This window comes from Mauremys mutica, chromosome 5 (genome assembly GCF_020497125.1).
Source record: "Mauremys mutica isolate MM-2020 ecotype Southern chromosome 5, ASM2049712v1, whole genome shotgun sequence".
Taxonomy (NCBI): domain Eukaryota; kingdom Metazoa; phylum Chordata; order Testudines; family Geoemydidae; genus Mauremys; species Mauremys mutica.
The window spans coordinates 12576867-12590831 of record NC_059076.1 but is presented as its reverse complement, the minus strand read 5'-3'; the positions used below and the strand labels follow the sequence as shown (position 1 = coordinate 12590831).

Sequence of the window (13965 nt, the reverse complement as noted above, 5' to 3'; positions counted from 1 at the left end):
TCTGGAACCAGGCGTTTAGTCGAGTTAGCCTGTATTTCTTCTAACCCATGAAGCCGGCGATTTAACACACAGGGGCTTCTGAATAGCTTGTGCTGCACGTGACAGGCAGATTTGATGAGCTTGTCTATGCACTGAAATAACAATGGAAAATGGGTGTTATAAACATCCTCTGCACAGAAGTGTGTATTTTAGCAGGCACCACTGTTGAATGCAGAAGTACTTGTTCTATACATCTGTAGTTAAACAGAGCATATGAAGGCAAACTGCACTGATCTGAAACCAATCTGAAAGTAGCTGTCATCAAATATCTACAAATCATTTTTGTTTTTCTCTTTTGAAGTTTTAACTGCTTTCCTAATCTTTAATTCATCAAAATCATTATTAATAAACTAAACTTTCATAGTGTTTAGAGCTGGATTTACCAATGCCGTCATTGCTGATATCTTTTTAAATTCCAAGAAAAACCAAAAATTACATCTTGCTTACACACTAAACCAGCCTGAAATTTGATACAGTGACCTTACACAATAGCTTGGAGATACAAGCTGATACAAAAATTGTGTGAAATGTATAATATATGTAGGACTTCTGATTGTAAGTTTGAACTGATAATACACCCCGATATCAAAAACAGACAAACAAAACACCTGTTTTTTATCCAGAAAACACCTGTTTTTTATCCAGTAAACACCAGACATGTTTACTTGTATCTAAGAGCTTGTTTGCACAGAGCACTAATGCAGACTGCGGTGCTGTGATTTCTAAAGTGCACTAATACGTTGCACATTAATTGGTCCGTGTAGGCCCTGCTGGTGCGCACTAAAGGTTCACTAGAGTGCTATAACATAGTGCTGTTTGAGAGAGTTCTACATTAAAGTGTGCTAGGGAACATTACAAATATTACTCATTACGATATTTACAGAGAGAGCCTTGAAAGACCCTGATTTTTGGACACAGAAGTGTAGGACCAGAAGGGACTTCAATAGATCAACCAGCCCTGTGCACTCCAGACAGGACTAGTAATAACTAGACCTTTCCTGGCAGATGTCTGTCTAACCTGTTCTTGAAAACCTCCAATCATGGAGATTCCACAACCTCCCTAGGCAATTTATTCCAGTGCTTAACCACTCTGACAGTTAGGAAGTTTTTCCCAATGTCCAACTTAAACCACCCTTGCTGCAATTTAAGCCCATTGCTTCTTGTCCTGTCCTCAGAGGTTAAGGAGAACAATTTTTCTCCCTCCTCCTTGTAACAATCTTTTATGTACTTAAGTGTCATCATGTCCCCTCTCGGTCTTCTCTTCTCCAGATTAAACAAACCCAATTTTTTTCAATCTTCCCTCATAGGTCACGTTTTCTAGACCTTTAAATCATTTTTGTTGCTCTTCTCTGGACTTCCTCCAATTTGTCCACATCTTTCCTGAAATGTGGCACCCAGAACTGGACACAATACTCCAGCTTAGGCCGTATCAGCGCGGAGTAGAGCGGAAGAATTACTTCTGGTGTCTTGCTTACAACACTGCTGCTAATACATCCCAAAATGATGTTTGCTTTTTTTTGCAACAGTGATATATTCTTGACTCACAGTGGACCACAAGCTAAATATAACCCACAAATCTCTTTCTGCAGTATTCCTTCCTAGGCAGTCATTTCCCATTTTGTATGGGTGCAATTGATTGTTCCTACCTAAGTGGAATACTTTACATTTGTCCTTATTGAATTTCATCCTATTAACTTCAGACAATTTCTCCAGTTTGTCCAGATCATTTTGAATTTTAATGCTATCCTTCAAAACACTTTGCTATCCCCTCCCAAACTTTATAAATATACCGTCCGCAAACTTTATAAATATACTCACTATACCATTATCTACATCATTTATAAAGATACTGAACAGACCCGGAGCCAGAACTGATCCCTGTAGGACCCCATTCAATATGCCCTTCCAGCTTAACTATGAATCACTGATAACTACTCTCTGGAAATAGATTCCCAAGCAGTTATGCACCCATCTTATAGTACTCCATCTAGATTGTATTTCCCTAGTTTGTTTCTGAGACAGTCTTGAGAGACAATATCAAAAGCCTTATTAAAGTCAAGATATACCACATCTACCACTTCCCCCCCCCCTCCACAAGGCTTGTTACCCTGTCAAACAAAGCAATTAGGGTGGTTTGACATGATTTGTTCTTGACAAATTCATGCTGACTGTTACTTATCACCTTGTTACTTTCCAGGGGTTTGCGAATTGATGTGCGTGGTTATCTGCGCGATTATATCTCTGGGTACTGAAGTTAAAATGACTGGTTTATAATCCCCCAGGTTATCCTTATTCTCCTTTTTATAGATGGGCATTATTTGCCCTCTTCCTGTCCTCTGGAATCTCGCCTGTCTTCCATGAGTTTTCAAAGATAATTGCTAATGGGTCAGATATCTCCTCAGTCAGCTCCTTGAGTATTCTAGGATGTATTTCATCTGGCCTGCTGAACTGAAGACATCTGACTTGTCTAAGTAATTTTTTAACTTGTTCTTTCTCTGTTATAGCCTCAGATCCTACCTCATCACTGGTGTTCACTATGGTAGATGTCCAATCACCACTAAACTTTTTGGTGAAAACAAACAAAAAAGTCATTTAGCACGTCTGCCATTTACATATTTTCTGTTACTGTCTTTCCCCCCTCATTGAATAATGGGCCTACCCTGTCCTTGGTCTTCCTCTTGCTTGTATATGGTCAATGTTTTTTTGTTACCTTTTATGTCTCTAGCTAGTTTAATTTCATTTTGTCCCTACATGATTGTGTTGGGGTTTTTTTTATATTCATCCTTTGTAATTTAACCTAGTTTCCACTTTTTAGGGCTCTTTTTTGAGCTTCAGATCACTGAAGATCTCCTGGTTAAGCCATGGTGGTCTTTTGCCATGCCTCCTATCTTTCCACACAGTGAGATAGTTTGCTCTTGTGCCGTTAATAATGTCTCTTTGAAAAACTGCCAACTCTCTTGAACTGTTTTTCCCCTTAGACTTGCTTACCATGGGATCTTACCTACCAACTCCCTGAATTTGCTAAAGTCTGCCTTCTTGAAATTCATTATCTTTATTCTGCTGTTTTCCCTCCTACCCCATTCTGTAGAATCATGAATTCTATCATTTTACGATCACTTTTACTCAAGCTGCCTTCCACTTTCAAATTCTCAATCAGTTTCTCCCTAGTTGTCAAAATCACATCTAAAACAGCCTCTCCCCTAGTTGTTTTCTTCACCTTCTGAAACAAAAAATAGTCTCCAGTATGTTCTAAGAACTTCTTGGATAATCTGTGCTCTGCTGCGTTATTTTCCCAGCAGAAGTCTGGTTGAAGTCCCCCATCACCACCAAGTCCTGTGCTTTGGACGATTTTATTAGTTGCTCAAAAAAAAGCCTTGTGCACTTCTTGTTTCTGGTTAGCTGATCTATAATAGACCCTTGCCGTGACATCAGCCTTGCTTTTTACCCCTTTTATCCTTATCCAGAGACTTTCAACAAGTTTGTCTCCTATTTCCATCTCATCCTCAGTGCACGTGTATATAGCTCTGATTTACAAGGCAACAACTCCTCTCTTTTCCTTGCCTCTCCTTTCCAAGCAAGCAAACATCTACATAAACTCAAAATTGCTATAAATAACCTCCCCAAAAGAAGCCCTAAATGTATCATTAAGGAGCCAAGCATCACGATCCTTTCTAGACACAGTTTTCTTTGGACTAAGGGGCTATTCAGAAATCTGCTGTTGTTGCGTTTCTCTTTATTTAGGCTGGTTGCCACTTCTCCTCTAGACAACTGCAAACCATCTAGAGCCATCTACAGTAGTTGCTAGCCCCAGGCTAGCGTATCAGTGACTGATGGGTTTATTCAGATTAAATGTTACATAGCTAATAACTTTCTCTTCGAACGGGTTTTTATACTCTCATGATCTCATTAGGTGAAATCTTCTCTTAACTTACTCCCACAGGGAAAGTGTCTCTCTTCACCCTCTCCTAAAACACCTTGCTCCACCCAATGTCTCTAAACCTCTTTAAATGCAGGGAAGTTTTTATTTAAAAAAATTAATGTGGTTCAGTCTAGTCCAGGCAAAGATGCCATTTAGGACCAAATCCAGCTCCGCTTTGCGCTCAATGGAAAGATTCCTGTTGAGAACAGTGCAACTGGGATTGGGGCCTTCCCTTTAGGAAGAATTCTCAGCCACCCCTTATCCAACCGCCCTCTGCTCCTTGTCCCCTGACCACACCCTCCCAGGACCCCCTGCCCCTAACTTCCCCCTGGGATCCTCCCTGTCCCCTGACTGCCCTCCTGACCCCATCCACATCCCCGCCCCCTGACAGGCTCCCCGGGACTCCCACTCCCAACCCTTCCTGTCGCCCATCCCTTGACTGCCCCCCTAGAACCTCCGCTCCCTTACCCAACCCCGCCGCTCCCCGCCCCCTTACCAGCAGCAGGAGCTCGCAGCCGCGACACCCGGCCAGAGCCAGCTGCGCTCCCCACGCTGCCCAGCGGGAGCGGCGGGCCAGAGCGCGGCCCGGCTGCAGGGGAGGGGCCAGGAGCTCAGGGGCTGGATGTGGCCCGCGGGCCGTAGTTTGCCCACGTCTGGTCTAAGGCCTCAATTCTGCAGTGAGCCCCACACAGTATGATCCCTATGTCCATGCAGGGCCTATCTAAGTCAACAGGCTCTGGGTGGGTGCAGTGCTCTGCCTATGTAGAGCTCATTGCAGGACTGGGGCCTAAAAAGGCAGAGGCACATAGACCTGCATTGACATAGCAGAGTTAAGTGCCATTTGACTGAGATACCGGAATCTCATGAAGCGGCTTTAAGCTGAGGCATATACTAGGAAAGGCATTTCAGAGTCAGCTGCTGAGGGGTTTTTCTTCATTTTTTTTTTTAACCCCAGCAACCTGCAAGAGCTAAATTCCAGCCATCCTTTAACAAAGCATCACTCTTCACTGAAGTCTGCATTATTGAAAGATCTTGGCTACTTACATTGCTGGGTATCAGCAGATTGGCATTGGATTGGTCATAGAAGTCTCTTAGAGGCTTTTAGATGTTAACCTTGTATCTCCTAACCCTCTTCTCAAACTCCCAAGGTTGGTTCAGTGGTGGCAGTCGGCTGGATACGTTCAAAGAAGGCTGTTGACTGGCGTCTGTTCCGCAACATCTTTCTGGCCTGGTTTGTGACAGTTCCTGTTGCTGGCTTGTTCAGTGCTGGAGTCATGGCGATCTTGATGTATGGGATTCTGCCCTATGTCTGAATTGCCACTTCCCCATGAAACAAGCAGAGTAGCCCGTGGCGGGGGAGGAGAAGAGCCCCTATTAACCTGTCCAATGGAAGTGCTAGTTGGCAAGGATTCATCTTCCATATCTAACTTCTTATCTACTGTATATAACAATGTGTCCTATTGGTGACATGGTGATATAATGTGGTGCCATTCTTATATATTAAAGAAATATATGCATATAGTAGGGAATAGTACCTAAGTTATATTATAAGTGGGGTGAAAATATTGCCTAGAATTTAATATTTAGTAAAGTTTGTACATAATGTAACATTTCAGTGGCGATTTTTTTAATCTTTTAAAGAAGAGTATGGATTGGGAAATGTTTCTTGTCTATTTGATATAAGATAAAGCGAGGTACAGGATTGCATAACATGAATTTTTTTAAAGTTAAAAGATACTGGAACAAAACATGTGCATAAGTGCTTTTCGTAAGATAACTTTGTTCATATCAGATTGATCTTTGTGTACAATACTATATGGCAACCGCTTTTGTAAATACTTACAAACAGTAACTTTTTAATGGTGCATTTCCCTTATATATTTTGGATAAGAAAGTTTAGAAAGTACCAAAGAAGCAGGGAAATAGCTTGCTAGAGTTATGTTGTCGTCTACCCGTGTGTGTACCTGTATGTTCCCACTTCTAATTAAAGATTGTTTTCACTAAGCTATCACCAGCAAAGCTGGGATAGTTCTGTTCATGTTTGATTGTAACTAGCAAAAAAAATGTATTTTACAGTTATGCCTGTTCTCGTTATTCTGTATGCTTAATACTACTGTTCATGTGATTAGTCAACTAACTTAATTATGTTTTGAATCTGAAATACACTAAATATTCATCTTCCATCTTCCCCCACTCCTGTCAAATCTGAACCCAGTCCTGCCATCAACCTGAACAGGAGCAAGATCAAGCCTTAAATATCTTCTCCTTCCCTAATAGTTCTCCACCACAGACTCTCGGAGAAATGGGTGGGGGATTCCATGGCCTGTACTCTAAAGTCACGCATAGAAATTGAGGAAGGTAGCTAGGTAATAAGCATGCCTGGCACTTGGGGATTAGAAAGTAATGAATAATAATGGGCCCTGCCCCATGAATGAATTGCTTTCAGGAGTACAGTTGTGTAATTGAGGCTGTCGGATCAGCCTGTGTTTGGATACTAACAAACACTCTAGGGCCAGGTTTGCATGTTGAGTAGTTCCCTCCTCCCTCCCTGTGTTCTTCAGTGGAATAAGATGCTGCTCGTTGTGACTAAGGGCAGGTGTGACTGCAGCACAGGTAGACATGCCTGAACCAGCATGGCTAACAATAGCAGTGCGGATGTGGTGTGTCAGGCCTCGGTGCAGGCTGGGTACAAACTTGCATTCCTAGCCTACCCTGCTGTTTTTAGCCAGACTGCAATGACCCTGTCGATTGTGGTGCAGACATGACCTGTGTGGGGATGAGAGTCTGGCCCTACAGGAACAGAGAGTCTGTGGATACACATGTTTAGGTTGAGATTGTCACAGCAGCGCAGGGGATTACATGGAACAAGTGTGGCTTAAATCTCAGCCTAGGAGTCTTGATGCCATTCAGGCTGAGGTTACTGTTCTGGGGGTGGAAGCCAGTGTTTGGATGGAGATGGGAACCTAGTACTGTTTAAATGCTGCTAAAATTTTGATAGACAAACATTCTTGGTACTCTGTTATGACTTTTTCCATTGGTCATTCATACTAAATTTATAATAAAAAGATAAATAGCCCCTATCATTGTTTGTTTGCCTTGTGAATTTTTTGAATGTTACTCATCTACGTCAGGCATGACTGGAAAAGGCACAAGTGCTAAAGATTTCTTACCATGGGCAGCTAGAACTTACACTTTGCCTTTGTTCAGATCCTGGTTGGTTTTTGTCCACTTGAGTCCTTGGATAGATTTTGACAGTAGTAGCTCCAATAAAGGAACTCGGAACAGCTACCAACCCCTTCCCTGATTTCTGTTGGTCTGGCAATCCCAGCACACCCCCCCTCTCTCCTGAATCACCACAGCCTGATCCAGTGATGGCTCCTGGTGCAAGTGTCCTGGGCAGATGCATATTAGTGTCCCCTCGATGCTGCCGTGTATTCAGCAACTCCTGCCCTGCTGGCTGGTTCAAACAGACAGGGCGCTTCAGGGAAACTCCCCGTCAGTGGAAGCCACAAACATTTCCATCGTGATGGTGTCATGCTTCAAGAGAACTGCTCCTATAATCCCCCTCTGTGGTCCAGCAAGGGCACCCACTCTGGGCTTCAGGCTCACCGGGTTGTCGAATGGAGACCTGCACCTCAATCCCTTCTGCCCGGGGTATTTCCAGGCTGCACATCCCCTGACTATACAGAGATATCCCAAGCAAGAGCCTCTGCCTAAGCAGGCCTGCTTACTTTGTATTCAGAGACCAAAAGTGCAATTGCCCACCATTGTAAGGTACCACACAGCACTTCCTAGGCAGGCCTATCTTATCCATAAGGTAAAAGCACCGCAGAGAAAACATTAACAATAAAAGAACCTACATGCATGCTAATAGGCTTGCCAGAGCTCACCGCAGATCTCTGGCAGGAACAGGCCTTAAAAACCCCATCCAATGGGTCTCCTTGTGGTTTCCAGTTCATCACAGCTTCAGCTCAGAACTAGCATGGTCTTTATCGAGCCTCAGTAGGCCCAGTCCTTCAGCCACACCTTAGGATTCGGCTACTCCATGGACCAGGTGTTCTGTCCATTTGCTGGATCAGGAAGAAGGCCCTGAGCTATTTATCCCCAAACCCTTTTTATCTGTTAGTCCCTGGAGAATCCAGCGTGAACTAATCCATACCCACCCCTCCAGGAGTGGCTTCAAAGGGCTGATCACCGGAGGAATGACATTAGTCTCCCCTGCCTCCTAGCAGAGCTACATACACAATGGCATGTTTAATGTAATGGACCCCAAAGGGATTAACCCTAATTCAGGAAGGTTTATGTTAATTCCACCAGGTTTGTCCAGTGACAGACGGAACAGTGGTTTTTAATGGTCAAACACTCTGAAATTATATAAAAGCTGTAGAGTTTTGGCCTTGAGGGTGGGATTTATGGTAGGTGACTGAGTGACAAAACCGCGTAATAGCCCCATGCTAAGAATGTAAGACTCAGGGAGGCTGCTGAAAGATTTCTCAAAGGAGCGGGGGGAGTGCTTTGTGGGAGGAGAGAGCGCTGGCCTGAACGAGATGTGCTTTCAGAGGGGGTGGCTGTGGTTCTGAATATACATCCACAGCAGGCCTTACATTGACAGGAGCCTCTGCCCCTCCGGATGAGCACACACGTGGCACCATTCTCACAAAGGGCAGCCTGGAACCCAGGGGGTATCTAGGCACAGAAGGCTAAGAGACCATGTAAAAAAACCTCAGAGTGAGATGGGAGAAGAGCACGACAGCCATGGCACAGGAGAGGACTCTGGCAAAAAGAACACACACTCGCACTCCACTCTCTCTCTCTCTCTGCAGGAGGGGGCTGTGTGTGACACACAGCAGCAGCAGGTTACTTGTTTGCTGATCGTGGATAGGCACCCACTACTCTGCTTCCCGCACTGATCAGAAACATGGGGCAAGCACAGTGCTACACACCACAGAGCAAACTGCTCCTTTCCCAACGGCCTGGAGTGTTGACTGAATAGCTGGTACAATCAAGTCAGATGCAAAGCTGAACCAAGCAGGTGGCATGTCCTGTGTGAGTTACGTCCTACTCCATCTCTGGGCAAAACTGAGATGGTGCATTGCTTCTGGGAAGGCACATGACAATCCATTTGGGCTGACAGCCACACACATGGATACACGTCAGGGACAATGAGCCGGGATTCCGGGAACACTCCAGGAGCAGCGGCACCATCACACCAACAAAGCAAGTGACACCATTGCAAAGGCACGTGGAGAAGGAATTCTTGGTCCCCTACATGCAAATGGAACAAGCCCCACAACCATGGAACATCTGAGGCAGAGAGTGGGTGAGGCTCTCCCTGTCTGCTCCCCCCATCAAAGCAAAGACTTAGGACTGGGTTTTCTAAGGAGTTCAGTTCCCTGGTAGGCCCCTCCATGAAGCGGCCAGATTTTCAAAAGGGCTCTGCCAGCAGACCAGTGAGAACTGTTGGGCACTGAGCTTTTGAAACTGGCCCTAAAACAAGAGTGCAACAAAAGCTGAGATTTCCAACCTTTTCAGCTACAAGCTTATGAGAATTTCTTGCAAGAATTTGAGCCCATTAAAGTGAGTGGGGGTGGGTCTGAGAAAGTAGCTAGTGGGTGCAAGGTGTCAGAAGGGAGCTGCAGGGCTGGCAGAATGAGAAAGGAGAGGAATGGAGGATTCCCTACGGTGCTCATTGCCGTTATGAAACCCCATTACCATGTAGCCTCAGACGGTACCGATCGTGGCATTTCCGCAGAGAACACCATTGTTACATATGCCTCTGCTCTTTGCAGGCTAGATCCATCACATGTCACCCTGAGAATGGGGCGTAACGGCATATTGGCCCAGAGAGGAGCATTCCCCAGTTTTACAGGGGAGTCCCCAGGGCTTCCCCAGACTTAGTGGAGGAACTGGGGAGATTTGGAGCACACAGTGTCCGTGAACTAAGCACAGCATGTGCTGGTCAGGAGAACAGGTAACGGTAACACAAGCAGCTTTGATTGCCAGCCGTGGGAAGCCTCCATCGTCTGTGTAACATTGCAGTTGCTTGTCCGTCTGAGGACCCACTGACCGTGTGTCTGACTCGTTATCTCACGCCCTAAAGAAGCCCAGTTCCCACAAGTGCCGACTTCTAGGCAAAGCAAGTGAGCAGCAGCACCTGCTGAGTGCTTGCAGAAAGCAAAGCCATGAGCCATGCTCAGCAGTTTTAACTCCCATGACTAAGGGCTCACCACTGAAAGCCATCACCCAAGGAGTAAAAATCAGCATAGCTGCTCTCTCTCCTAGGAGGCCTTCCCAATGCAGCCAAGCCAGAGGCACAGAAAGGAACAAGGACACCCATTTCAGTCTAATACAATATACTCTTCTTCCCAATGGCAGAAATTCCCCAGAGATGAGCCTTACCCTCATTCTGTTAGAGAAACGGCGTTATCGCTAAACCAGGTTTATTTACCAGGGACTCTACATCCCATTAATACCCAAAGCCCACAGGATGATGCTATATTGAATAGCATGAATGTCACCAAGGCACAGGGACATCTGCAACCACTGGGACATCATGGTTGTGACTTGGCTGCACGGCAGAACCACTTAGCAGCAACACCAAGTAAAGGGCTCTGCTTCGCCCCCACAAGCTAAAGGAGAATTCCCCTCTGGTACTACCAGTACAGGGCCTGGTAAGTTCTCATTCCATCCCCAGGGAGCGGTGGTGCACACCCTCGCAAATCTGTTCTGGTACTTTCAACACGTAACCCTGGCGTTACAAGGATGCCCATAGCTAATGTTCCGGTTCAGGCTGCCTGCCAGTATACTGATGTCTGCTGCAGTCCTGCACCAAAGCTATGTGGTTAAACACTGGGAGAACAAGGACTGTGTGCTCCCTACCCAATCAGCAAGAGGCTAGTTCAAAGCCAAACAGGCACCTTTGAAAGTCCTTCCTTCTCCCTGTTTGATCAGTAAAGTCGCATGCCTTTGGCAAGTGGTTTCAAAGAAAGCCTAGTCAACTTTTTGGCCTGAGAGCCACATCTGGGTGGGGAAATTGCATGCAGGGCCGGGGCGGGGGGTTGGGGTGCGGGAGGGAGTGCAGGGTGTGGAGGGGTGCGGTGTGCAGGAAGGGGTTCAGGGCAAGGGGTTGAGGCAGAGAAGGGGTGCAGGGTGTATGAGGAGACTCAGGGAAGGGGTTTGGGGTGCAGGAGGGATGCAGAGTGCAGGAGCGGGCTCAGGGCAGGAGGTTGGGATGAAGGAGAGGTGCAGTGTGTGGCAGGGGGCTCAGGGCAGGGGGCTGGGATGCAGGAGGGGTTTGGGCTCTGGGCTCCAGCCCGTGCCACTTACCTAGAGCGGCAATAAGTAACAGCCTCGGAAGATTCCTGTAACCCCCAGTTCTCCCTCTGTGCCCTTTGCCAGTTGGTACTAAAAGGTTCTGGAGTCACACCATTAACCTAAAAGAGTTTTCAGAAACAAATAGGATTTGTTTTTAAGTGTATCAATTTCTAAACCTGGCAAAGAATCCTGGGCCAGACTCTCAGCTGGTGCCAATCGGCCATAGCTCCACCGAAGCCAATGGGCCACCATGACACCCTATATAAACTCAAACAGTAGATTGTTTAAACATGTCGCCCTTTGTTCCTGGCCATTCCCAGGAGATTAAGGCCAGGATTCCCGGATGGACTCAGCACATGCAATTGGGCCCAGATTTTCTGAATTGCTCAGCAATGGCTGCCAAGTCCTTTTGAATCTCGGGCCTCGATTATGGGGGCAGAGCACATGAAAACCTCATCCCATGTATCGAAACTAAGCTCTTTTCTCAATCTGCTATTGGGCCTGTCTGCATTGCCATCAAAATATAATCAATGAACACAGGATGCCAGCAACTGTATAAATAGACAATGTTCCTATCACAACAGCTGAAGCCAGGGTTGCACCGAAATAAACAGTGTTGCAAGCCACAGGGGAGCGGTCTGTTTGCTTTATATTTACTTGTCCCTCTAACACACCTAATCCTGCCACAGGCTTTTTTCCAATACAGTGAGATTTTTCATAGGATATTGTGACACTCACCCAAACTACCCCCCAAAGATCATGCTTTCTGAGGCTCTCAGTAACTATCAGGCAATAGTACAAGCGTCTTATCACAGCTTCTAACAGATGGATCAAAACCAGGGGCGGCTCTAGGTTTTTGGCCGCCCCAAGCAGTCATGCCCGGGAGGCGCCCCCGAGCCGCGGGAGCAGCGGACCTCCCGCGGGCATGACTGCAGAGGGTCCACTGGTCGCGCGGCTCGGCTGGACCTCCCGCAGCTGCGGGCGGTTCGCAGGTCCGGCGGCTCCGGTTGAGCTGCCGCAGTCATGCCTGCGGGAGGTCCAGCCGAGCCGCGGGACCAGCGAACCGTCCGCAGTCATGCCTGCGGGAGGTCCACTGGAGCCGCCAGCCGAGCGTCCCCTCCGCAGTCATGCCTGCGGCAGGTCCGCTGCTCCCGGGGCTCCGGTGGACCTCCCGCAGGCATGACTGCGGCAGGTCCGCCGGCCCAGCCTGCCGCCCCCCCGGGAAAGGGCCGCCCCAGGCGGGTGCTTGCCCCGCTGGGCTCTGGAGCCAGCCCTGATCAAAACGGCTAGGTCAGCATCCATGGCGCTACGGGAGAAATTTTCCAAAGTTCCTCAGAGATTTAGGAGCATAAGACCCATTGAAAGTCAATGAGATTCATCCTCCTAAATCCCACTGACATTCTGAAAATCTTCCTCTTTATTCATTTAAATCATATATTTTTAAGCAGATTATTTTCTATATCAGGAAGGAAGAAGCTAGGTCCTTACTGCAACATTCTAAGCTCCCTTAAACACTCCTGGACTCTCATTTTTCTGTGCTGAAGTAAAATATAAAATAATTTGTTTTTCACATGTTCCCCATGTTAGTCCCTTCTTCCTCACAAATGGGACATGACACTTTTCATAAGTACATCTCAAAGCACTTTACCAAGGAGGTCAGTATCATTATCCCCATCTTACAGATGGGGAAACGGAGGCACAGAGCAGTGAAGAGACTTGCTTTGCTCAAGGTCACCCAGCAGGCCAGTAACAGAAGCCAGGAACAGATGCTAATAATTCACCGAAGGGAGGCCTGCAACGTCTCTACCGAGAGCCAGTAGCCCACTGGTCATCATAATCACTGTGCAATGTACGTATGGGCAATATCTAAGGTGTTGTGTATCAATACTAGAAATGATGTTCTCAAAGCCTAAGAGCTGAGACAGGGCACCAGGCGGTGGCATGCCTCAGACAGACTCCTTTCAGGCAGGGGGGTCACAGATACTTACATCTCTGTCTGGTCACTGTGTGCCTCACGGCATAGGCCTGTTTGCATCCTGAGCGAAGAGATGGTGAAGCCTACACAAAAAGGAATAGATAGGAAAAAACAGCCAGCAGGGGGCGTCTTGTTTATGAATAAGGACAGTGGATCGTTCAGATAGGGCTAGGGGTGTAGACACCAGAAATCTTGCCCTGAGGCAGCAAGCTGACAGGTGACTTCGCTCATGAACAGAAGCTCAGAACCAAGCCGGGCTGTAAAAGACTGCAAGGACTTGGGTGAACAGTGCTCTGTAAGACATGACAGTATCTACACTCAAGTAAGTCTAGGGTCTAGAATGCCTGTTATGATTTTATTTTATATGTGCCCATTTGTTTCCAATATGTCTACTTGCTATCACGTGAATCTCTGTTCTTTGTTAAATAAACATGTCCTGATTTCACTAGAGTCACATCCCAGTGCTGGCTGTTAAGCAGAGCGGGGAGCTGAGCTGAGCTGGAACTGGTAAGCAGGGGGCACCAGTTCCTCGAAAGCAGCCAATCTGTGAATACTGCGAATGTCCAGCAGACAGGGGCGACACACTCCAGGGAGGTGCTTGCAGGGCTCAGGGCTTGGGTGTGCCTATCGCTAATCTGTTGAGCCAGAACAGGGCCTGTGAGCCTGAAGGGGAGTGCCTGTGTTGCCCGTGGCTGATGGAGTCAGGGAACTGACCCCT

At 46.7% G+C, this 13965-nt stretch overlaps 1 protein-coding gene across 4 annotated transcripts in view; it reads left to right on the top strand.

Annotated features, from left to right (window-relative positions):
* The window catches only part of LOC123371278 (sodium-dependent phosphate transporter 2), a 75442-nt gene extending 68403 nt beyond the window's left edge, over positions 1 to 7039 (top strand). For 3 of the 4 annotated variants that reach the window (XM_045018678.1, XM_045018680.1, XM_045018679.1), the window contains exon 11: positions 5107 to 7039. In XM_045018678.1, coding sequence (XP_044874613.1) covers positions 5107 to 5271 — 165 coding nt within the window. In that variant the 3' untranslated portion in view covers positions 5272 to 7039. The remainder of the gene's footprint in view (positions 1 to 5106) is intronic. The other variant, XR_006579746.1, reaches the window with a different exon arrangement.
* The last annotated feature ends 6926 nt before the right edge of the window (positions 7040 to 13965 follow it).